The sequence below is a fragment of the Lagenorhynchus albirostris genome, chromosome 6 (genome assembly GCF_949774975.1).
Source record: "Lagenorhynchus albirostris chromosome 6, mLagAlb1.1, whole genome shotgun sequence".
Classification (NCBI taxonomy): Eukaryota; Metazoa; Chordata; class Mammalia; order Artiodactyla; family Delphinidae; genus Lagenorhynchus; species Lagenorhynchus albirostris.
Genome location: NC_083100.1, coordinates 54303742 through 54328736, shown reverse-complemented (window position 1 = coordinate 54328736; position 24995 = coordinate 54303742). Strand labels below are relative to the sequence as shown.

At 39.7% G+C, this 24995-nt stretch overlaps 1 protein-coding gene across 20 annotated transcripts in view; it reads right to left on the bottom strand.

The window, feature by feature from the left end:
• TTN (titin) overlaps positions 1-24995 on the bottom strand; it is a 287195-nt gene that overhangs the window by 251619 nt on the left and 10581 nt on the right. For all 20 annotated transcript variants that reach the window (XM_060152562.1, XM_060152541.1, XM_060152543.1 and 17 more), the window contains exons 7-32: positions 23302-23617; positions 22785-22937; positions 21983-22120; positions 20354-20485; positions 18180-18317; positions 17545-17682; positions 13978-14271; positions 13759-13881; positions 12277-12558; positions 11951-12016; positions 10979-11237; positions 10702-10762; positions 10374-10589; positions 9310-9452; positions 7846-8051; positions 7067-7300; positions 6712-6956; positions 5625-5881; positions 5343-5507; positions 5078-5246; positions 3277-4970; positions 2851-3132; positions 2018-2284; positions 1648-1920; positions 1283-1546; positions 929-1189 (exon numbers count right to left, since the gene is read on the bottom strand). In XM_060152562.1, coding sequence (XP_060008545.1) covers positions 929-1189; positions 1283-1546; positions 1648-1920; positions 2018-2284; positions 2851-3132; positions 3277-4970; positions 5078-5246; positions 5343-5507; positions 5625-5881; positions 6712-6956; positions 7067-7300; positions 7846-8051; positions 9310-9452; positions 10374-10589; positions 10702-10762; positions 10979-11237; positions 11951-12016; positions 12277-12558; positions 13759-13881; positions 13978-14271; positions 17545-17682; positions 18180-18317; positions 20354-20485; positions 21983-22120; positions 22785-22937; positions 23302-23617 — 6776 coding nt within the window. The remainder of the gene's footprint in view (positions 1-928; positions 1190-1282; positions 1547-1647; positions 1921-2017; positions 2285-2850; positions 3133-3276; positions 4971-5077; positions 5247-5342; positions 5508-5624; positions 5882-6711; positions 6957-7066; positions 7301-7845; positions 8052-9309; positions 9453-10373; positions 10590-10701; positions 10763-10978; positions 11238-11950; positions 12017-12276; positions 12559-13758; positions 13882-13977; positions 14272-17544; positions 17683-18179; positions 18318-20353; positions 20486-21982; positions 22121-22784; positions 22938-23301; positions 23618-24995) is intronic.

The following is a 24995-nucleotide window of genomic DNA, read 5'->3' as shown; positions in this document are numbered from 1 at the left end:
TTAAACATATCAAAGTGCAGAATCTAAAATTCTGTTTCAGAAGTTTTTTTCATGGCCAAATCTTTGAGGAAATCTTATAATGTAATAAAGTATAAACCATGAAATTTTCATACCAGAGAAGACACTATTCCCATTTGACTTGCTTATATACCACGGATTGCACAATTTAGTCTCCTCAAAACCTAAATTGTTATGTACCAAACAAATTAATGATGATGCCTAGTTTTTTCTTGACAGTTGGCTTAGACTTTTGATTCTTCATTTTTAAGCTGGTGGCTTCTGCTGAGAATGGTCTACTTCATTTCACAAGAGACACACAGACACATATATTGAGGTATATTTTTAAAATATTCATTATAAAGTATGAAGGGAACAAAGAAAACAAAAGTGAAAGAAACAAGAGCAATAAAAAAAAGAAATACATCTTTACAGTAGGAGAGTTTAAATAAAACTCAGTCCAAACGTTAACTCATCAATCTATCACGTGCAACGTATTGGACTATACAAAGATGAGAAAGAAGCAATTCCACATTTGGGGAGCATCTACTCAGGTGTGGGAAGAAGAAATGGGGAATAAAACAAGTATATGAGTCAGGGTCATGAAAGAAACACACATAAAGTGATCCTGAGGTTGGAGGATTAAGATCTTCTACAAATGGGAAGGTCAAGGAAGGCTTCACAGAGGAGATGGCATTTGAGCTACGACTTCCTGGAAGAACATCTGGAATTTAGGCTGATGGGAATAGTGTCAAGGGTATTATTGGTTTTGAGAACAGCATAAGCAGAGGCAAGGAAGTGGGAAACTGGTGGGAATTTGGGAGGAAATGGGCAATGATTTCTTAAGTTAAAACAACTGCCCTACTTAGGTTTAAGGTTTAACCTAAGTTCTTTAACCTAAGAACTTAGGTTAAATGATAAATGTACTGACCTGCCACGATAAGTTTTCCAGATGTCATATTTTCTCCAGCATAAAATATATATTCTCCTTCATCGTCTTTCATCATATTTAGAACCGTCAACTTATATATTTTTCCATGAGCTTCAATTTTATATTTAGAACTGGGATGGATTTCCTTGTCCTTAAAATTCCACAAGACATCAATTCCTGAGTGGGACAGTTCAACTTCCAAGACCACATTTTGGGTCTCTGTACAGGTAAGGTCGTGAAGACCTCTGATAATTTTAATTTCTGGGGGGAAAAATAAAATAATCACTTGGTTACTATTATACTGGGAAAATAGAATGCTTAAAACAATACGAAGTGACATGGAACAATTCTTACTTTCTACAGAAAGATCACAGCTGGTTTCAACTCTGCCAACCATCAGCTTGTAAGGACCTTCATCTGAAGCATAGGTCCGGTTGATCACAAGCCGCTGCTTAGTGCCTTTGACAATGGCATGCACGCGATCATCAGGCTTGATCTGTTCATCATTTAAGTACCACTTAACAGAAGTCACATCAGGGACTGAGACCTTACACTCGAGCACAGCCTTGGTGCCCTCAAGCACGTTAATGTCTTTTAGAGGTGTTATCACATCAACACCTGCAAAACCACACACACACAAAAGAATTGTGAATACAAATTTTGTTGGAAACGTGTGCTCACTTGACAGCATACAACAAGACTATGTAAGCCGCACTCACTGTAGACAGAGACGCGCCCACTGGTTGACAGTCCAAGGGCAGGAATGGTGAAGGAGTAATGTCCAGCATCCTCCTTAGTCATGTCTTCAATAAGCAGCATGTGTGACTGCTTGTCTATCACAATGTGAACCCTGTCGCCCGGCTGCACTTCTTCGCCATCCTTCATCCAGACACCTGCCACCTTCTCTAAGGAGACTTTAACTTCAAGCTGAACAATGTCACCCTCGCAGACTTTTTGATCACTGAGTCCTTGTAGGATAGCAACGGGGCGGGCTGTGAAATATGGGGAGAAAGAAGAATGTTATGATTATTTATTATCAGTAAGCCATAGTGATACTCACTGCAGGCTGACAGGGAGGGGAAGGCTTACGTTTCATCTTTAGTTTACAGGTTGTCTTTTTCCCGTCGACAACGAAGCTGTATTCTCCCTGGTCCTCTTTGGTCACATCCTTGACTGTGAGGTTCTGACGTCCACGGCGAGATGTAATTGTGTACTTGCCATTGGATTTAAGCTCCACATCATTATGATACCATTTGCCTTCTATATTTTCCGGGGTTATAACACACTCTAACTCTCCTGAAAATGATTCTGAAACTTCTATGTCCTGAAGTTCTTTCACAAACTCAATGACTGCACCTGAGGCATAAGAGAAGCAGAAGTTAATTTCCCTGGAGAGTTATGCATCTAGACTTAGGATAGAGAAAATTCCTTGTAAATCTCTTATTCCCCCCGCCCCATACTATCAGGAATATTCTTAATATCTAACTGCTGGACTGAGAAATAAATTGTCAATTAAAAGGAGTTACTTAATTTAAAAATTATTTTTAAAGCACAGAATTATATTTCAATAAAAAATTTAAAAGCAAGATATCAGAATGACCTTGCTTTTCAAAATCCAAAATTTCAGGAATTCCCTGGTGGTCCAGTGGTTAGGACTCAGCGCTTTCACTGCCAAGGGTGCGGGTTCGATTCCTGGTCGGGGAACTAAGATCCCACATACCGCACAGTGAGGCCAAAAAAATAAAAAATTAAAAATCCAAATTGTCAATATTCTTAATTACCAGTATAAATTCATGAGTCTTGCTATGGAGCTTATATTTAATTCCCAAGTAATTCGTTTTATGAAGTGAAAATTGCATAGCTAATTTTATCACATACTAAGGGTGACTTTAAAACTTAGGAATGAAATCATTATTTACTACCTTCGACAATAAGTTTAGCCGTTGTTTTTACGTTTTCATCTTCGGCAAGTACACAGCTATAGTCTTCAGCATCAGATGTGTCAACTGTCAGGACGGAGAGGAAGTGAACTTTCCTGTCAGAGAGCATCCTATATTTATCTCCCGTGTGAACCTCCACGCCATCCTTATACCATTTCACTTTGACAAATGGCTCTGAGGTTTCACATTCAAATGTTGCCATGGTGTCTTTTTCCTTAGCAATAACATCTTGTAATTCCTGTGTGAAAGTGATCAATTGCTTGGCTATAAGAAAAAGGAAAAAAAAAAAAGCACATTAAATTAAGTTCACAATTTGGATAATGGGAAAAGAAAATAAAAAGAAACACACTACTGGAGATTCATGGATAAATAGAAACAGACCCATCAAATGAAAGAAATTCAAATTACCCTGGACGAGTAAGAATGCGTGACTTGAGGTTTCCCCAGCTATATTGATGGCTTTTACCATGATGCTGGCAGAGTCCTCAGCCGTCACATCTCTTATGACCAGCTCACAGACATTGTCTTCAGGCCAGTACCAGTAGATTCGGTCAGAGCGCTCAATCTTTACACCGTTTTTGTACCACTCACATTCAGGATCTGGTTTCCCCACCACTCTGACCCGGAAGTGTACATCCGATCCGTGGCCCACTGTTTGGCTTTGGATTCTTTCAAAGATTTTAGGAGCCTCCATACTAGGACTTAGTTCAATTTTATCAGGTTTAAAAGTTGGAATAGTGATTTTGCCTTCTTCGGCAAGGGCTTTCTTCTCCTCTTCAGTTAACTCTTTGGTCCAGTGGAGAAGTTCATCTTTTGTCTTCCTTAGAAGTTCTTCATAGGATTCATCCTTCTTACGAGACTTGAGCTCCACAGCAGTAATGGCTTCATAATAGCCTTCCTCAGTCCTGCGCTTGAACTTACTACGCAGCTCTTCTGACTCTTCAGGCACTTTTTCATGGGTAATTCTTTCAGCCCTTTTCAACCTCACAATTTCCTTAGTTTCAGTGGTGTCAGCAGGTCTGTCTACCTTTTGTACTTCGAACTGAAGTTTTCCAGGTTCATGTACGTGAAACTCAGGCTTTGGCTCAGGGGCTCGCCTAAGGACAGACCTAAAATCTTCCCTCTGTTGGATCTCAAGCTTCACTTTATGCTCTATCACACCTTCAGGGTTTTCTGCAGTGACCTTGACTTCACCTGTATCATATGATTTGCAGTCCACGATGTCCAGATAATGAATGCCATCGTAGCGAACTCTGAACCTTTTGCTTTTGCGGATGAGCTGCCCATTGAGGTACCAGTTGACTTTGGGCTGAGGGTAGCCTGTCACTCGGCAACGGAATCTGGCGGTCTCCCCTTCAAGTACTCTTGCTGGCTCTGGGAACAAGACGATGTCTGGCTTTTGCTTCTCTTTTTGATCGGTTGTCACACTTGTAAGGGCACCTTCATGAGCCATCCGCTCTAATTCTTCAATTCTCTGTAAGCCTTTCCTCCCCTCAGGCAATTGAGATTCTTCCACGAGACTCTTCTCGTCTTTGACAATAAGGGTAGCAGATGTGTGATCTGTTCCGTATTTGTTAGTAGCTCTGCAAGTAATGATACCACTGTCTCTGGAATATGCAACTCCATAATCAAGGCTGCAATACCCAAATTCATTGATCATACGGAGCCTGTTGGCAGCTTCCAGTGGCTTTCCATCATGGAGCCATTCCACCACCATCGTTGGGTCACCAATTGGTGTTAGCCTGCATTCAAAGTGGGCAGGCCCAAAGCGCTTGAGTCTTAAGGAAGTGAGCTTTTTCTTGAAAAATGGTTTCTGTTGTTTCTCTTTGTCATAGAGGTCACCCTCTTCCCATTGCTCTTGACCATATCGCAAATGGAGGGGCTCCAGTTCTGGGGCTGCAATCTCCTTTGCTCTATATGTCCCTCGTGGGATGATTAATTTTCTCTCTGGCTCAGGCTCTGCAAACTCAACTTCAACATTTACTTTGCACCTTGTAGTGTCTCGGCCAGCCTTATTAATGGCAGTGGCAGTGTACCAGGCAGAGTCTTGGCTGACAGTGGAGTCAATTTTAAGGGCAGCTTCTCCCTTGGCTCCTTCGATTCTATTAAAAGTGGGAAAATTAATCATCAGTACAGAAGTAGTTGTGGCTTCCTTGGTTACTGGATTTGTGTAATGAGCTTAGTTTTATTATTTTTCAAGCAAACTTACCTGATTTTTGGATATTTATGAGGTACAATGATCTCACTGTTTTTCAACCATATGATGTCAGGGTTGGGGTTACCCGTAGCTCTGACTTTCATTTCAAGTCGGGAACCTTCCTTTATGTTGAGATTTTTCAGTTTTTCCACAAACACTGGTTTTACCTGATGTTCCACAGCTGAAAGAGAAAGGTCATGATTCTGAGTAGGGCTGAACTACCTGTTTATAACCCAGGTGATAAGGTAATTTCTTTTTTAATCTTCAGAGCAAATACCTTCCACGGTTAAAATCACTGAAATTGATGATTTTCCTGCCCTGTTTTGGGCAACCACAGTCCATTCTCCAGAATCACTGGGTGTTGCAGGGACAATAATTAGTGATTGGGTACCATCTTCTTTAATGACTACTTTATGGGTATAGTCATTGACAATTTGCTGACCTGTAAAAAAATAGAGTAAAAAAGAAAACATGTTAAAATAGTTATTTTTAAATTGTTAGGCACACATATAAGCTTATTTTTGTGTTTAATGATTTATGAGCAAAAACTTCTACTTACCGTCATGAAACCAGAAGGTCTCTGGCATAGGTCGACCCACGACCTTTAAGTCAAATCTGGCAGTCTGTCCTTCTAAACATTTGAAAGAAGTAGGTTTCAACACAAAGACTGGCTTATACAGTCTCTCAAGCTGTGACTCATCTGTTTCCTCCAGCCTACGTCCGGGGGACATCCGTGCAGGGGACATCCGTAGAGGGGACATCCGTGCAGGGGACATGCGTATCGGAGATCTGCTCACTGAACGTGGAGAGATGGACCTGAAAAAGAAAGGCAAAGCAGAATATTTTCATGAGGCATAGAGAAAACTCAGCAAGACAAAGCTCTTTCTTAATGTTATTTTAGAATTTACTTTGTGTATGTATTAAAAGGTACCTCAAACTTGCTGGGATCCCAAACGGAATACATTATTATTGCCCTCAAAGCTATGCTGTTCATTTAGAATGGTCCTTAATGCTGTTTCTCCCTCACCACTGGGTTTAGTTAGTTACCGAACCTTTTTGGTTCAACTACCAAAATATTTCAATAAATGCTGGTTGCTTAAACAACCACGTGAATACATTTATGGAAAAAGAAAAATATACTTCTTTATCCCAGAAGAGGAAAAACATAGAAATTATATTTGAAAAAACCCCAAACTCCATCTATATACTGCAGCCAGACTGGCTTAGATTGGATTTCAAGTGCTGACACCACCACACAGACTGGGTGAACTAAGGCAATTTTCACAGGGTCAGGGAAGCTGAGTGTTCCCGCTTCCAAAATAGCAATGATAATCCCTCCAAGGCAGGGTTGTTGTATAAATTAGGGTAACATATGTAAAATCTGATGTCAAATAAACCTTTATAGCTTTCATTACGTTAGCTACAGCACTGGCAAAATAAATAATATGCTCCACAATGAAAATGCTTTTCTCAGCTTACGTAGGGGCAAGAAATACAAACTGGGCAACTGCCGGTATTGCGAATGGCAAATTTCTGTGCTATCTCAGCCTTCAATTTTTTCTGCCACACAATAGCAATTTGCTACAGAGATATTTGGTGTTTTAAACAATTTCAATACTAGTCAACACAAATTATCACGAGTCTACCTGATTCTGCTCACTGGCTCTGGCGTGGGTATGTAAGTCGGAGCACTGAGTGGCGCAGCGGGCTCCACATACAGTTTCCCTGAGCAAATTGCATTTCCTTTAATATTGCTGGCAAACGCGGTATAGATGCCTTCATCTTCCGGAAGAACAACAGGTATGCGCAGACTAGCTCTGCCATCTTGTAGAAAGTCCATATGGTATCTCTCTCCATGTCTGATGCGCTTGCCATCTTTGTACCATGCAATCTGCAAATAATATCATGCATATGTCAATATAATTTAGATAAAATGGTTATACTGTAACCTATTCATGTCTTTATTGTAGCATGGAGTTATGATCAATGTTTATATTTTACCTTGGGTGATGGATATCCAGACATCTTGCAATGAAAAGTAACACCCATCCCTTCAAGAATTCTGTAGTTCTTGACTCTTAAATCAAATCCTGCTTCAACGGCTTCAGATTCAGAAATGTCAACTGCCATCTTTTCTTCTCCGTCTTCTTCAAGAAGTTCTTCTAATGTAGTCTTTATTATTCTGTATTCAATTTCTTTAATAAGTCTCTCTTCAAAGGAAGAAATATGGAATTCCTACGCAGAGAAAAAGATGACAGTTTATTAAAAAGATATATGCCGACTGATAGAAATTCCTTAAGAGTATTCATTTCAGAGATAAGGTTTGATTAAAATTTTTAACTGGAAGAAAAATCTAGAAGGCTCTTGTTTTTGCTTGTTTGTTTTTCAGTGAGAATTAGATGGGTCATTGTTTTGTTTTTAAATCTGCATTCCAGTCATCTTTGTCAGTTCATGCTGTGGTGTCTTGGGTCAATGACATTCTAAGAGTATGGGTTATATATGCGATGTTCATCCTACCGATGAAAAAATGTTGGCAGCAATGAACTTGGTTGTGCTAGTATTTGTTTTTCCTGCTTATATGTAATTCCTATTTCTAAAGTCATGTGTGCAACATGTTATGAAGATTAAGGAAACTCGTCAGCAGTGAACCTGGACATGTTTATAGTAGTCTAACCCACACCTATCACTTGAAAATGAAAATATCAAACAAAAAGAGGGGCATTGTGGGAGGAAAGTATACTGTATGAAGTGATTTACTTGGTCATTATTGTTATACTCACCTGGTCTTCCACAAAAGTTCTGACCATTACAGTATCTTTGGCCATTTTCTTCCTAATTAAGGCTTGCTCTTTTTCATACTCTTTTTCATATTCAGAGTATACATAGCCGGGTGCTATTTCTCCAACTTTAGGTTCTTGCACAAATGCAGGCATTTGTGTCTGGTAAAGCATTTCTTGCTGGGACTTCATCAGTGACTCATAATCAGCTAGGAGTTAAGAACATAAGTTAATTTTTAATGTTCTTATGAAAAAGCCTCCATGCCACTGTTCATTCAAGCAAGTCCTACACCACGGAAAGTTGATAACCAAAAGCCAGATCTGCCAACTTTTACTATCAAAGTGCTCAGTATAGACTAATTAGATTGAATTTCAAACCCAAACTTACGTTAAGAAGTCAAGGCAGCCACTACTATTGTAGAAAGAATTTTATATTAGTAGTCAGTCCTTTGGGATCAACCCTAGAGGTCTTCCTAATTTGCCATGTGGCTTTTGGCAATTCATTTATCTTCCTGGGTCTTGAGTGCTTTGCCAAATGGGGATAATATCCTAACCCTAAGGAGTTTTGTGCAGCTCAAATGAGACAGAACGTGGATGGTCCACTATAAATGTGAACATCTAGGCAAAGATAACGGAGACCCACAGATACATTTTGTTTAACCTAAATGTTATTACACTTTTTTTTTTCAAATTACTTATAAATATTGAAAATTCTGATTTCTAGCTTTTCTTTAAAACATCAGAAGCTTCATGGCATGGACATATATATGCTACCAAAGGTAAATGTAATGTAAATGTAAAGTAGATAGCTAGTGGGAAGCAGTCGCATAGCACAGGGAGATCAGCTCGGTGCTTTATGTCCACCTAGAGGGGTGGGGTAGGGAGGGTGGGAGGGAGACGCAAGAGGGAGGAATTATGGGGATGTATGTATATGTATAGCTGATTCACTTTGTTATACAGCAGAAACTAACACACCACTGTAAAGCAATTATACTCCAATAAAGATGTTTAAAAAAAAAAAATCGTAAGCTCTAGCAACACTGAGCCTGGTACTGCATGCCTGGCAACAATGTACTGGAGTTGGGGAGCTACTGCCCCCTTGAGGCAGGGCGTATACTCTCTCCAGTTTGCCCCTGTCTGCCCTGCGATCACTAATATCTGTCTGGATCTGAAAGGCAACTGGATTTAGAATCCCTGCATTTTCAAAGGCATTATATGCTTAGAAATAAATGTACCAAAAAGAAACTATTGTTAGAACCTTCGAAGTTTAGCACTGGTAGGGCTTTGGAGGCTGTGTGATCTAAAACAGTTCCTATACAGCTGAGGCCAAGAGATGGGTCAGATGGGGACACAGCCAGTATCAGAACCAGGATATAGCAACAGGCCTTTTGACAATCACACGGCACTGCTACTTCCCTGCATTTCCATTCTTATTGTGCACACGGAACCACTTAGAATTGCACTCACCTTCTTCAAGCAAGGAGGCAGATGCAGAAGTTTCTCCATGCTTATTACGAATAACAACAGTGTATTCTCCAGCATCATCGGCAAACGTCATCGAAATCACCAGTTTGCACTCGCCAGTTTGTTTGTTGTAACTCACTTTGTATCTTTATGGAAATGAACAAACAAAAATTTCAGCCATAAGTAACCCTCATGTGGATCTGTGGTATAAAATTCAATGATCCTAAACATGGGACTAAGCTCCACCAAAGAATATAAGATTGCTGAAAATTGAGCAAAATGCATAAGCATGAGTAATGCGGGCCAAGCAAGTTAAAATTTTCATTTTAAATAATAGTAATATATTCTTTAAAATAGATAATAGACTATAATACTGCTAGAATCAACTGTATGGAAATAAGAGGCTTCAGTGTTTATGTTAGCAAATGATGAGGCCATTTAAACACTTAGGTATTTCTCTTTGCTCATTATTTTGTTCATTGTTTTATGTGAAGATCAAATATAATCAAAACAATAAATTCCCTTAAACATTTCAATAGGAAGCCTTTGGTACACTATATTTATTCTCAAGATACGATGGCTACATTTTTAGATTGTTTAAGTTGCGGGAAATTCAAACCTAATTTTATGTTCAATTGCAGCAAATTTATTAGCATAGATTTTCATGTATAACTAGCTTTCTTCTTCATTACATGACCCTTTTTCTTTTATCTTTTAGTGCCTTAATTACTAAGCATTTTTACTGAAAGTTGTTTTCCAATCCCTTCTAGAAGAATATGTTGTGTGTGTAAAAATCCACACCATTTTCTCCATTTCACTAGCACTATAAGTGAATCAAAATAGAATATAAAGAAATGCATCTTCCATCCACTTTTGTCACAGAGCTTTGTTTCTCAATTAGACTTCATATGAAAACATGAAGATACCTCAAAGCGCACTATGAAGGCTCCGTAACAAAAGAGCCTACCTTTGAGGGATGGTGGGGTAGGTAAATCCTACTTCTCTCTTGGCTTCGTATACATATCAGACAAATCACAGAGAACTCTATCATTCAGCCATAAAAATACCTGTATCCAGTGGTTAGAGGAACACCGGACTTCTTCCAGTAGACGTGGGGCTTTGGGTTGCCGTCAACCTGGCATTCAAATACAATGCTCCCGCCTTCTACCAGTTTCTGTACCACTGGTTTTGTAATAAAGAAAGGAGCGGCAGGTTCTCCAGGCCCTGCTGGTTCCTCTGTGATGCTAGTGTCTGTCATTATCACATCCCTTGATTCCACAAAGCTGGAAAGAGAATTCCCTTCATATTAGCTTCTGGACTGCAATTTGCCAGTACGAAAGGAATGAAAAAGCAAAACAGTACTACAACAAAACTCATTAGCAAAAAGCGTGTTACCGTTTCTCTTCGGTGGTAATTTTCTCAGCCACAGCTGTTTCCTTTTCAAACTCTTCTGACACTACAAGAAGACAGAAGTTTCTCTTGTTAAGTCAGATATTTAGTTTGTTTCATTAGTGACCTCTGCTCAGCATCACAGTTAAGCTGACCCCATAAACAACCCCTCAATTCCAAAAGGGCGCTCCATTACGAGGTGTGCAGACACCGTATGGTGAAAAGAAGTGTCAGGCAACAGCGACGGCATGTGTGGAAGGTTGGTGGGGGTGTGGCCACTGACCTTGCACAGCTAGATAGCAGGATGTGCTGACAGTCCCAGCCTCGTTCACAGCACTGCAAGTAAATCGCCCACTGTCTTCGGCAAAGGCTTCACGAATCATAAGACGAGCAATTCCACTCTGGAAGGTTATCTGGAAATCAATGGAGCTTTCTATTTGGTAGTCTTCCCTGTACCATGTCACTTTTGGGGATGGGTATCCAGAGATGTGGCACTCAAAGGTGACAGATTCACCTTCAATAACAGTCACATTCTTTAAGCCCTAAAGAGAGAAGAAAAAGGAAGTATTGATATATGTGCATATTCATGAATCATCTCTATGTGTTGTAACAAATGTGGGGGTGGTTTGACCTTGCACACTCTAATTGTCATAAAATGCTTTCTTAATATCAAGACTCTAGAAATATTAGTAGAGAAACTCCCTTGGAAATTGGAATATCCCCAATCTGAAATAAATGTAAGGCATTTCCAGGTTCATAGGGTAGAACTGTATTAATACCATATAATGGGGCAACTCTGTACCCTCTGTGTTTTGCACATATTCAAATCCTAACGAAGCTTGAAGGCTCAGCAGCAGACGCTGCCTCTTCAGCAAAGCTTTCCATGCTACCTTCACTTGGAAGTAATCTAGCTTTCCTCCAGACGCTCCCTCTGTTGAAGTGCTTATCACCTTCTACATTTCATTACGCTTATTTACGTACATCTTCTCTGATAGTAAGACAAAAATTTCAAAGAGGGCCAGATTGGTCTTGCGATAGTGCTGTACGCATAGGAGAAACTCATTAAATCTGTTGAATACATGACTGATGGCTGTCACACAGAATTCCCCCTCTCCTTGCCAAATAGTATGTGGTCTTAAAATTAGTACTTGTAAATGCACTCGTGGAATTTTCCAGTTTGAGAAACTGATCTTTGCATATATGAAAATTATTTGATCAGATATGCATATGATCCAACACAATCAACTTTACTCACCGAGACTAAAGTTGGTGGTGTAACAGGGATTTCAACAGGTGCAGGTATTCTTGCTGTTTCTGTCACCTACAATTTTTACAAAGGATGTTACAAAATGCTCAGGAAATTAGGGGAAGCCTCATAAGCTCTTAGCATATGCAAAATTATAAAAATAACTTGAGAAAAAGAGCTCCGACCCACACCATGCTCAATAAAATGAAGTGCAAGCATGGTGATGGAGAAAGGCAGGACACCTGGCTGACCACTCCTGTAGCACAGACTGGCCAAGCGCCTGGCCGTCCTCCACAGGAATGGATCAAGAGACAGCGGGCGCTCCGGTGACCAACCTTGGCTTCACGCTCGTGCAGTACTTCGAAGTGCTCTTCACGGGCTGCGCCACCAGTGATGCTCACCCCGACTTCCTTCTTCACCTCAATGTCAGCTTGACTCTTAAAAGTCTCTGGTGTGTCCACAAAGGGGAACTGGGGTGAAGGGGTGGGCTCTGCTCTCGCTCTAGCCTCAGCGGGCTTCACAGTAGGTGGCTTCACGGATTTGGTGACCTTCTGAGCGGAATGTGTGGCTGACAACTCTTTTTGTAACGTGGCAATAGCGCTACCAGCTATTGATGCCTGAATAGAAACGGAGTCAGAAAATAAAGTCACTTAACTGTCATCCCAGGCATTACTCGGAACTGCTTTGCCACTAGTATTCCTGGGGTGAGTCTGAGTCTCTTTCCTATATGGTCCCTTTTTTATTGTTCTCATTATCACTTTTATAGTTAATGAAATGTCAGAGATAAGCCAGTTATAAAGCTCCTTGTCATTCCTGCCAGTTACTAAAATGTATCTGAAAACCTTTCTTACAGAGTTATACTTAGAGCTTCTTATTTTATGCTCTTATCATAAAGGGACTGAAGGTCTTCTAAAACTCGGTCATGAATTTTCACTTAACCATCCCAATGAAGCTGTATTTGAAAATACGACGGTGGGAAATTCAAAAATAATAAAAAATTTAAATACTTGGTTAATTCCTAAGAACTACTTTAAAATAGCACATTTAGGCTTCAGCCACAAATCTGTGTGAAAGGTGAAAATGGGGATGCTTAGAAAAATATCTTAAGGGCTTCCTTACTCTTTTTATTCTATTGCTGTCCATGGTTATTTGGTTTCCATAGTAATTTAAGACTACCCCAAATGTAGGTATTAAACATACCTTACAATCCTTTGAAGCGTACAAAGTTTAGATTCCATGCCTTGGGTGTGTAAAGTAAGAACAGTTGTGACTAACACTGAGGGTTATTAGGCCCTGTCAACTTGCTAAGGATTTTACATGTACTAACTTGCCCCTGATAACAGAGCTAATAAGGGGCAGGGGCCAGGGTACTTATCCAGGGCTGTGTGATTCCACAATCCAGCCCAACTACCACACAGTACCACCTCTCCATTTTGCTACAGTGAGTATACGCACACATGATTTCTCAACGTCTGTCTTTATTATTGGTATCAATTCTCATTTAAGTTACTCTGAAATGTCTCACAGAATGAGGAAAACTGAACTGCGTAACACATCATCTTTTACAAAATGTGAAAGGAAAGAAGCCTGTATGGATTTGTGTCTTCTCAGAGGTGTAATATAACCAACTGCTAGCCTAGGCTCACCCTGCTGGGCAAGTTTCAGACTTTAGGGGCTTCTGAGTCCACTGTGAAAGCAAACAGACATCATCAAAAAGAGGCCCACATCGGCTTTCGGCAAAGATACCCTATGTCACCCATTAGATACTTTCTTCCTTCGAGCCTAACATTTCTTTGTCAAGCTCATTAACTTCTTACCTCATATCCATGTTCTGGCTTAGGAACAGAAATTTTTGAAACGGTAAAGTGAGGGCTTGCTGTGCGGGGGCGTTTATCCACATGGACTAATCTTTCACTTGTTAGATCTGTAGTTTTCTTGATCTGCGTGGAAAGGGAACTCAGTGATAGCCGTGTTCACCGGGTGACCACAGCAGTTAAGCTCGCTTTCCCGGGGGCAGTCAGTGGGTCCAGACTCACCTGTGATGATATGTGCATTCCCATTTGATCCGTAGTTGTGATATGAGTCTCAGAAGGAGCGTGGATCACTCCAGGCTTGACTGCTTTAGGGACAATGTGGGGTTCTGAGGCTGGACGTGGCGGATGCTCAGTTACCTTGGCGGCAGACACATGTTCCTTGTGCTCGTACTCCAAAGTGGTCTTCTGAGCATACATTTCTTCAACGTGCCCGGGTTCTCTGGGCTCTCGAACTCGGGCCTGGTCTACTGCAGCAACCACTGTTGCTACAGCTTCCGCCTTTTCCCCAACGCCCACCTGCAGACAAGGTTTCCAGAATTAATACTCAGTAATGTCAGTCACGTCTAAAGGCACGATGGGCCGACGGCACCTACGTTACAGAGCTATGTTAATGTCTCCAGAAATATGACTTAGAAATGCATTTACGAATTTAATATTTCACTGATTATTATAATGCATGGACATCTAGTTAGATACACTCTGAATCCTTGCTTAAATAGATTAGACATTAAATCACATAAACACAACATAGGACAACACAATGTGTATGTAAAACAGAAAGGAAGTTTTGAGTTTGTCTAGTACTTTGTCCATGGCAGACAGTCAATTAGCACTTGTGAAATCAGGACTTCCGGGCTGGTTATCTTCATTGATTATTTTTATTGCCGATCATTTAGTCCGGCGTTGGTGCAACGACGGCGATGATAAAAATGCACTCAATATTGTCACACTCCCATCCAGAAAAATCAGTTGCTACAGAATTGTACAGTCACATGCAAATCTAAGATAACATGAAAACTTGTGAACACACAGGGAACATATTAATTTACTTATGATTCCCTAGGTATAAAAATTTTTTAATCTATTAGAAAGTATCTTTCTTAAAACACACGAATGAAGATACTGTGATGAAAATGAAAGTGTTATATTTGGATTCAAGAGAACAATCTTTCACAGCAAAGTTCAATTTACTATTGTAAGTTAAAGTGAAGAAGGAAAAAGAAATGTTGTTTTCTCATTTCCATGAATCTGATTATCATAAATGGGAACACATTTTGCAAAGGAGTTTCTCTTTTAAAGAAAGCAAGCCAGTTGATACAGCTCATACGTTATTATTCTCTGCAGTACTTGGAAACAGCATATAGCAAAAATCACATCACCGTGTCCATCAGTGCTCTTTAAAAGAATGCTGGAATATTTTATTAATGTTCAGTTTTCTTTTCTGCTGCTGTGAATAGAATCTAGATTGCATCTGAAGTGTTTTTCAAGTGTGCTACCTCTATAGCTGTTAAAATTATTCTCTGAACCATTTAAGATATAAATGAGGTGTTTCTGAGACGAAATTGGGCCTTTAGTGATTATAGGCTTCATCCAGTTCTCCATCTAGGAAGCCACAAACAATCTAATCTGCCTTGAAGAATTGCAGATACCATTTTCACTTTAGATTGCATCTTAGAAGAATGCAAAATATATGTGAGGATTAGGTGGGTTAAGTTCATTCTTCTGGTTGTTTCTTTTTTTAAACCATATAGGCCATTAGTTGACTTTTAATTTTATAGATGTTTTAAAATGTTAACATCTTCAACTATATACACACACACACATATAAATTACTTTGCTTATAGAATGATTACATTTACATTATATCTCATTTGAATCTTTCAACCAGTCTATGAAATAGTTTTGAGTTTTCATTTTACTTATTTTAATAATGAGAAAACTTAAGCTCAAAGAAACTGTCCTTTGCTAACTGACATATATGAATGTTATTCTTAATTTAAAACTTACGCAAAAAAGAATCTTAACTATAGTAAGATATTTTAAGTTGGGGAAGCATCTATATGTTTTTCCTTAGTTAACATATGTCAACTCTATATACATATGCTGGTGGACCCATATACTCATTGATGGACAGCCACAAATGAGTAATCTATGCTGATAGCTGCTCTTATTTCTTAGTGGACTGACTCTAATATCCCTCATATTTTCGGAACCTAGATAATCAGGAAGAAGAATTGGACTAGAATTGGAGACCCTAACTCATACCAGTTTAAAGCTGAGAATTAATTTAGAAGACACAAAGAAAAGTGTTACTTAATCTGACTTTCCACAACTAGAAGTGCTGACTGTTGCACTGGAAGAACTGGACTGAATCTAATGGTCTCTAATGTTATTTAATCTGACTTTCCACAACTAGAAGTGCTGACTGTTGCACTGGAAGGACTGGACTGAATCTAATGGTCTCTAATATTCTGTTGATCAGTTAAGCAATTAAATGGAGCAGCAGGAGCACAGAGACTCATTGTGGATGAAAAGTCAGGAGAGCTGATGATGAAATGGGATGAAACAAGGCTTGTCACGTCCACAGCATCAGTTTTCACCTCCTCATGAAAAAGATGTATTTGTTCTTGCTTAATGGCAAATCCTTCTCTAGTTCTTGGCAGTGTTCACAGATTTTGCAGTGGTAACTATTTCTTTGAGTCTAGACATTTCCTGAGCTTCCACTCTTAGCTAATTATTTTTAAGCTAATTTTTAACAACAAAAATAAGACAGTCAAATTTATGCGATTCAGAACAAAAATGTAAATATAATCACTCATGAAGTATGTTACATACTGGAATTTCTGTCGTCAATGAGACTTCTAGAAGGCTGATATGCCGTTCAATATTAGACTTACGTAAATGTTAAAAAAGCTGATCTTAAATCGTGTCTTAGAAAAAAAAACCCAAAGATGTAGAGATAGAAAACAGCATTGAGGGAAATACAGACAGGACTCAGTTATGACGCTAAAGAAATTGAAAAACTAGTTGCTAATTCCCAATTACTATATTCGCAGTAAAGAATAAAATTAGGTAAATAGTTCACCCGGGGTATAGAGTCCTGGGAAGAAGGTAAATTCATGGAAATTTCATAGCCACAAATAGATGCTACAAATAACATTTTTATGGTTGATGTGTATTTACTCTGGTCGGATAATTTCTTCCCTAGATTTTAATATTGCATCTTGTTCAGCTTTAGTGGGAGCTACTACAGCAGGCACCATAATTTTCTCAGCTTCTTTTCTCATCTGATATTTACAGGGAGAAAAAAAGGTAGAGTTTCACATGATGAAAATTATGGTTTTTTTCCTGAAATAAGTCCATACTCTACACTGTAATATACTGGATTTATTTATTTATACTTAATACTGTACTTCAAAATGTACATCTTTTTGACAGTAAGGGTCATTATTTACTTGAACACTTTTTTTTAAATGTCCATGGAGTATCTTAAAATTAGCCTGCATGCAATCTCAATCATCAACTTCTGGAGAATCTCTAGCTGTTAATAATAAAAAAATGGAAAATAATAGTGAAGAGGTAAGTGAGGAAAGGAATATGTAGTAATATTAACAATAATAAATAATTCAGTTTTTTAGTTTCCAATTGTACATCTAAAAAGAAATCAGGTTAATAGTGTCTCATAAGAAATTCTGAGATTTGGAATGCATTATAATAGGGGATTTCACATGAGATTTAGTGTTAATGTATTATAATAGGGGATTTCACACTTGGAATAGCAATAGTCACCTTTCCATGAGTAACTTGGATTTGTTCTTGTCTAGCAGCCATTTCTTCTCTAGTTCTCAGTATTGTTTCTTGTTCTTTGGCTTTAGCAGTTGCAACTGCTATTGTAGACAAGGCAGTTTTCTCAGCTTCCTTTCTCATCTGATTATTATAGTAAAATCCAGGTTTAAATTGTACAGGGCTTCAGATGCATATGGTATGACACTTCCCCCCACCCCCACCCCCTTAGTGGGGATGCAAGACAAGGTTATTCAGGGTTAACTACACAAAAGAAGTTAACTTGCACTGGGCAGTGTTTGTACACACTGACTGGGAACCACAAACCTTAGAAACGTTAACTACACACAAAAAAATCTCCAGATGATTCCTTATATTGCTTTTTAGAAGTCAGGCTAAAAATGCCAATCTTCGTGCAAAGGATAATGGTGAATAAAATGAATTACAAATGTTACAGACGAATGAAAATCAAATGTGCAGATAAAAGTAATGGTAAGAAGTCATACATTCACCATGTGGATTTTAGTTGGGGATTCAAAAAGGAAAATACAGATCAATAATTCATATCAAACTGTAGTTAATGGTTTACTGGAAATTAGTTTAAAGATGAAACTTTTCCCATCTCGAATATCTGTATTCACCTTTTCCTGAGTTATTTGAACTTGCTCTTTTTTGGTAGTGATGCCTTCTCTAGTTCTTGTTACTAAATCTTGTTCTTTGACTTTGGGCATGGCAACTATGACTTTAGGTACCACTGTTTTCCTAGTTTCTTTCATTATCTGGTCATACAATAAAAAAAAAAGATGAGAAAATGGTCATTAAATTTCATATAGCCTCTAATAAAAGAAATTAAGTCAAAGCTGAGACAGGAAGAATATTTCTTCCTATGCAAGGACGTTTTATCATCTGAGTTGCTTTGATCATCCATACTGTTTCATTGGTAACAATATCAAAATAAGTTCAGTCTAAAAGAAAAAAATGTGTTGAGCAATAAAAGGATGCATTTCTCTTTCTCACCTTATTCTTCTCATAATTTTTTATGACTCTATGACAATAGAGTCATAAAAAAATACCTAATTTTGCATTTTATCAATTGACTTTGACACTGGAGTATTCAATAGAAACATGTTAAATATTAAGGTGAATTATAATATCATACTAGTAAGAATCCAAAGGGAAGTCCAAAAAGTTAGGAATGAAAAGTGGCAGTGAAAGCTAGATAGACAGCAAAAGGTTCCTGAGAGATTCTGAAGTTTTCTGTATGAGTCGTAAGAAGAGAAGGAGGTGAAAAGGTGATGATTAAGACCCAGGATGAAAATGTAGGTGGCTTGCAAATGGAATGAAACAAGAGTGAATGTCACACCAGCAGGAAGTTTTCACCGTTTCATGAGTTACATGCATTTGATCTTGTTGTGTGACACTTTCTTCTTGAGCTCCCAGAATTGTTTCTAAGACTGTGGGCTTGGCAGCGGCAACTACCACCACGGATGCAGCTGCTGTCTCAGCTTTCTGTATTGTCTGATTTTCAGAGTAAAATGAAGGTTTGAGTTTCAAAAGGCACAGGAGAAATGGCAAGATATCCTTTCGACATTCGAGAGAATACAGAATGTTCGGTGTTATCACAGTTCCATTTTGAGGGCCTACGCTTCTGTTTAAAACCCAGGAGTGGGCTTCTTTTTTGCCCACCTGCCCCTGAGTAAATTGTCCTAGAAACTGAAAAGGTCTCATCTTTAAGATATGTTGACACATTAGGGAACTTAATGAGCACCCGCTAGCAAATGGCTAGACAACTACAGTTAGACTGAACTCGCCAGTCACCAGCATTGCAATGGCAACAGGGACTTCTATGCCCTTCATTATGCCAACTTGGGTTCCTTTCAAAGTCTCTCACTCACTGTAAGGAGAGGGAATTTCATCCAAAGACCTCTGGCCAGCCTTTTAAGTATATAGTGTTCTAACTTGGATCTTTTTAAAAAAGTAGCTCTGGGATCAACAAAGAGCTTGAGATTAAGAGAGGCTGGCCAAGTTGGAACAACCTCAATGTCACTGAAATCTACTTGAACATGAAAGAATTCAAAAATTGCCTCTTGCTAGACCCAGTAAGGCTTGATTTCATACAGGAGAGAGAAGTAGATTTTGGTGATACTGGGGTTTTTCCAACTTGGCTCTATAGCACAAAAGCAGCAAACACTTCTGGGTCACTGTTCATCAACCAGGAATTAGGGCACTTTCTTGAAGAAGTACTGGTCTTCTCTGATGTCTAGCAATTCCTCACTTTCCCTTGATATTTAGTTGAAGTGTTCGTGGCTGGGGTGTGTGTGTGTGTGTGTGTGTGTGTGTGTGTGTGTGTGTGTGTGTGTGTGTGTGTGTGTTTTGTGTGTGTGTGTGTGTGTGTGTGTGTGTGTAGGGGCATACGTATGCATGTGTCTTCCAACTATGTCAAGTTTGTGTGTTACAATTTAAGTGACCAAGGGCTCAGGCTATGCATGAAAAAACTGATTGTACCAGTGGATAACTGGGCTGGAGTGATATCTATCTTCCACTTAATTATGCTCTAGAAACGTCACTGATGTGCCCCAAACTATTCTAGTAGATAGACAATTTCCTTGAAACTGATCAGTTGAGTGGAAAATTGTGCACTGAGAGCAGAATTTCCATCATGAAAGAGTTTAAGTACTAGATATAGAGAAACAACAGAAAGATAATATACACAAAAGACTCCTCCACTTAGAGGTTTTGGTTAGAGGGTACATGTAGCTGGCTGGAATGTGATATTTGTCAACAAATTACAAGGTATTTACAAAATTTGACTTACCGTTTCTTGTGTTATTTGTTTTTGTTCTTGTTTTGTAGTAATTTCTCCGGTTATTCTAGTTTCTCGTTCTTTGGCTTTAGCTGCGGAAATTACTACTTTTGGTACAAATGCCTTTTCAGTTTCTTTTCTTATCTGAAATCAATGATAAAAACAAAATCTTATTGTCTCCCGATCTCTAATGGAAGTGACATAATGTTTACTAAATATAAAAAAATAGGAAGTAAAAGAAGAAAAGTCCTTTTTCTAGAGATATCACTAAATAAATGATCTCATTTTCATTAATATGACCATACTCATGCTCTTTATTTGCCTAAACCATAAGTTATGTTGCTTAGAGAAAAAAAATTGGATTCAACACTGCTTTGAATTGGAGAGTGTAGTCTTCTTTAAAAGGACTTCCAATGCAGTGGTTGAGGGTCCGCCTGCCGATGCAGGGGACACGGGTTCGTGCCCCGGTCCAGGAAGATCCCACATGCCGCGGAGCAGCTGGGCCCGTGAGCCATGGCTGCTGAGCCTGCGCGTCCGGAGCCTGTGCTCCGCAACGGGAGAGGCCACAACAGTGAGAGGCCCACGTACTGCAAAAAGAAAAGGACTTCCAATTTTTATAAATGGATATATGGCAATATTATTTTGTGTCACTTTGTCATGTAAAGGAAATCTTAGAGCACAGGATATTAGAATGGAAGACCTTAGAAGTAATACTGTCTGACCCTTTAATTTTATATATAAAAAATCAAGTATAGATGATTCATAATCCACATTTATACGATAATTTTGCTTCGAAAAATTTCCTAACTATTGTGATGGTTTGGAATATCAAGACTTACTTTTCTAAAATTGAGACATTAAAGGGAGAAAAGTTTTGTGCACATCCCAGGCAAAATGTTTTCCAAATCCTTAACTCCCTGAAGATACTGTGCTTGGATCTGGACACCTAAGGTATATGTGGGGGGAAAGGGGGTGCTGGGGGGGCAGTTTTCTCCATTTGCCTCTTTGCCATTCTCAGGCGTCGTCACTGAAATTCAGGATCTCAGGGTTAAAAGAGGCTTGAGAGGTATCTTCCCAAACCCGCCCAACTGACAATCGGCTTGGGTGGCCAAGAGCCCTATCAGTTGGCCTCATCTAATTCGCTCCTGAATGCCTCCAAGCATGGAGCTGTCTTTTTCACTTTTTCTGGTTATTTCACCCGAGAAGGCCATGCTCTCCATCTCATTTCAAATCCATGTTCAAATGTTCTCTTAAGGAGTCAGGAAGCAGTTGCTAAGCTATTTTCAGAGCACTGTGTGTTCAGTGTTCTTTTCCACCCTTCCCAGTTCCCACCTCAGCATCTACTTCTCCTTCCCTTGTAGTCACATATTTAGCCAGTGCGTCTCCAGGCCAGTGTAGATGAGACCCCTGTTTCTACTTCTGCTATGTGTTCCTAGAGGTCCCTTTTGTCTACACAAGGGAAGCGTCTGGTGACTCTAAAGGACTTCGGTATCCAGCACCCAGGGATACAGAGATACAGGGGATGTTATTAGTGTGAAATAACCGTGTTGCTCATGAAACAACACCCTTCATGGTAAACATTATTATCTGTGTTGACGCTGGTAATCACAATAATAATTTCATATCAAAAACCAGTTTCACCTGTTCATGAGTTACGTGCACCTGCTCTTGTTCTGTGGTAATGACTTCTCTGGTTCTTGCTTTCAATTCTTGTTCTTTTGCTTTATCGGCGGCCACTACCACCTTAGTTACAGCAGTCTTCTCTGCCTCCTTTTTTATCTGATTTTCATAGGGGAAAGGAAAGAAATACTGTAATGCACCTCATATAAAAAGTCACAATAATAAATCAGGATAAAGACATAAATGTCACACAGGAGATGACAAGGAGGAAAGCTAGAGTGATTTTAAACTATAACAGAAAATCTATTCAAATATGAGATGGGAAATTATCTTGGATTTATAACACCTTTCAGCTATGAATCAAGCGTCACGTTTGTTTTGAGGAAAGTAAAAGCAAAGGTCTTTGGGGGAAGCTTAGAGAAAGGTAATGGCAGCCCTGAAATAATGGTTTTCCTGCCTGGCTCTTGGAGAGACTGAGCTCTGGATGGACCGGTCTGGAACTACAGCTCTGAACGCACATGTACCGTCTTGTTCAGCTGACTTTCTCGGCCACCTTTGCCTGTCTTAGCTCAGGAGTGCCCTGATACTTGGGATACCTTGTCTGACCTCCTATCTTGACTTTCTGAGAGTTAACTCTTACCTGCCTAGCTGTCTGACTTAGACCAGGTACTTAGAATGTTTGTAACTTGAACACCTTTGGTCTCAGACCACCTCCTGCTCCGAAAGACCTAAAAGTCCGGGCCATGGTGGGCTCAGTGTTGTCCTCAAAGCGATGTGAGCATTGATTGCATGCACAGCTCAGTGTGCATGGCCCCAGGCCTACCTGTTCTTGAGCAGGTTGGATGCGCACAGCAGTCGTGGTTGTCCTCCGAGCAGTCTGCTCTACAGCACTGATAACTGGTTCTCTCACTCTGGCCATATCAACAGCAGCAACAACGGTTGCAACAGCTGCACTTTTGTCAGTTTCTTGTTTCACCTGGATTGGCAGTGACCAAGCACATTACTTTGTGAAATGACACGCACGGTAGAAAATACAAAAGAACAGTGGAAACCAAGCCACCTAGAGTACAGTAGACACATGCATAAGCATTTATCATTGCCAAGAGAGATACGGTAGGTACTGTGAAAACCTACATTTATGAAAAGCTCACGGATTTAGAGCCTTTGTTCCAATTAAAAAACGCTTTTACAGAGCATAAGCCAAATTGGGTTTTCAGTTTCGGTTATACTCTTATGTTCGTATGCATTTTCCCTGCAACCTACACAGACTGCGTTTCATGGCAGGATTCTGTTGGGAGAAACCAGATGTGAAAGGAAGAGAAAGGAAGCTCTGACAGTACCTCTGCAGCCCCAGCAGCACCAGCCCCTGCCGCAAAGGTAGCACTGGCGGCAGCCCCTGCCGCTCCGCTGATGGTCACTTGCCCCTGGATCCCGTATCTCCCTTCCCATCTCTCCTCTGTCCTGATCTGAGTAGCACTTGTCACCATGGTTTCTCTCATCTCAGACTCAGATGAAGCCATGTAGCCCTCTTGCTTCCAAGGGGGAGGCACTTCAGGGCCTGGGGGCATGGTGGGCATCTGAGCCTTCCGGACGAGTAACGGAGACCTAACGGATCTGATGGGGGATGTGGAGATCCTCCCCACTGGAGACACGGACCTGAAAATCAAATGACAGAGGTCAAAGAATGCCAAGACAAGGAACTACTCCCTTGGCCATCAGATATGAATAAAGGAAGAAAACTCTGGAAGTGTTTAATTTAAGGAAGAGTTTTAAAATCCATGGCTTGGGACTTCCCTGGTGGTGCAGTGGTTAAGAATCCGCCAGCCAATGCGGGGGACACGGGTTGGATCCCTGGTCCAAGAAGATCCCACATGCCACGGAGCAACTAAGCCCGTGCGCCACAACTACTGAGCCTGCACTCTAGAGCCTGTGAGCCACAACTACTGAGCCCACGCGCTGCAACTGCTGAAGGCTGCACACCTAGAGCCCGTGCTCTGCAACAAGAGAAGCCACCGCAACTAGAGAAAGCCCGCGCGCCGCAATGAAGACCCAATGCAGCCAAAAATAAATAAATAAAATTAAAAAAATAAAAAAATCCGTGGCTCAATAACCTATACAGAGGCAAGTAATGTACTTGAAAGTAATTTGTTTTAAATCTCAGTGAGCCTTATTCTCATCTGCAGTAATTCTGTAAGAGAATCAGATTTAATCCTAAACTAAAGAATTCTGTGCCCTGCCCCACCTTTTCGTGTTTAGAAAAGTCAAGACAGCAGAAGGCGTGTCCTTAAAATACGGTCAAAGAAAGGACACGGCAAATATGGTAACCATAACTCTAAATTTCTCTGTACTCCCAATTCTGGGGGGCGGGTGGGGGTGAGGGGACGTCAAATAGGTGTTGAAGGAAGAAAGGTTTCTGTAATCAAAATGCTTGTGCAGCTCAAGGCTAAACAAGGTAAACCTTTTTTTTATTTTCCTGCAGGATTTCCCACAGCCTTCATCATGCCCATCATGCCCATATGCCCTGTGAATTGCAAGGCTTTCTCATTACTCTTTTTGCAGAAAAAGGCTTTCTCATTACTCTTTTTGGGTATAGGCTGTGCAATGCACTTTGCAAACTGCTGTTCTGGTCAAAGTATGGTGAACTGCTGTTTTAAATTTATCCTGTCTTTGTTTACCCTCGCCCTCATTGTATTGTACTCTGGACTTCTTTTAAATATCCTTATAGTGGATAATTTGAAACCTAAGGATTCTATAGTTCTTGATTAAATTGATAAAGTGGTTTCTTCCAAAACAGTTTTCATCGTTTTTTATGTGTCCAAACTGAAATAGCATCAGTTCAAGAATCTGGGTACTGAATCAAGGCATTTACAGACAAAAATGACAGTTCCTAATCTGTAGTAATAATTCCAGGCATTATTTTAAGATGAAATTTTTCATAATTTAATTCTTGATCCAAAGGGTTTATTATACTTTTCCCTCTAGGTGGCAGTATTGCCTTATCATTGCATTTAACTACTACATGCAGGAAAATGTT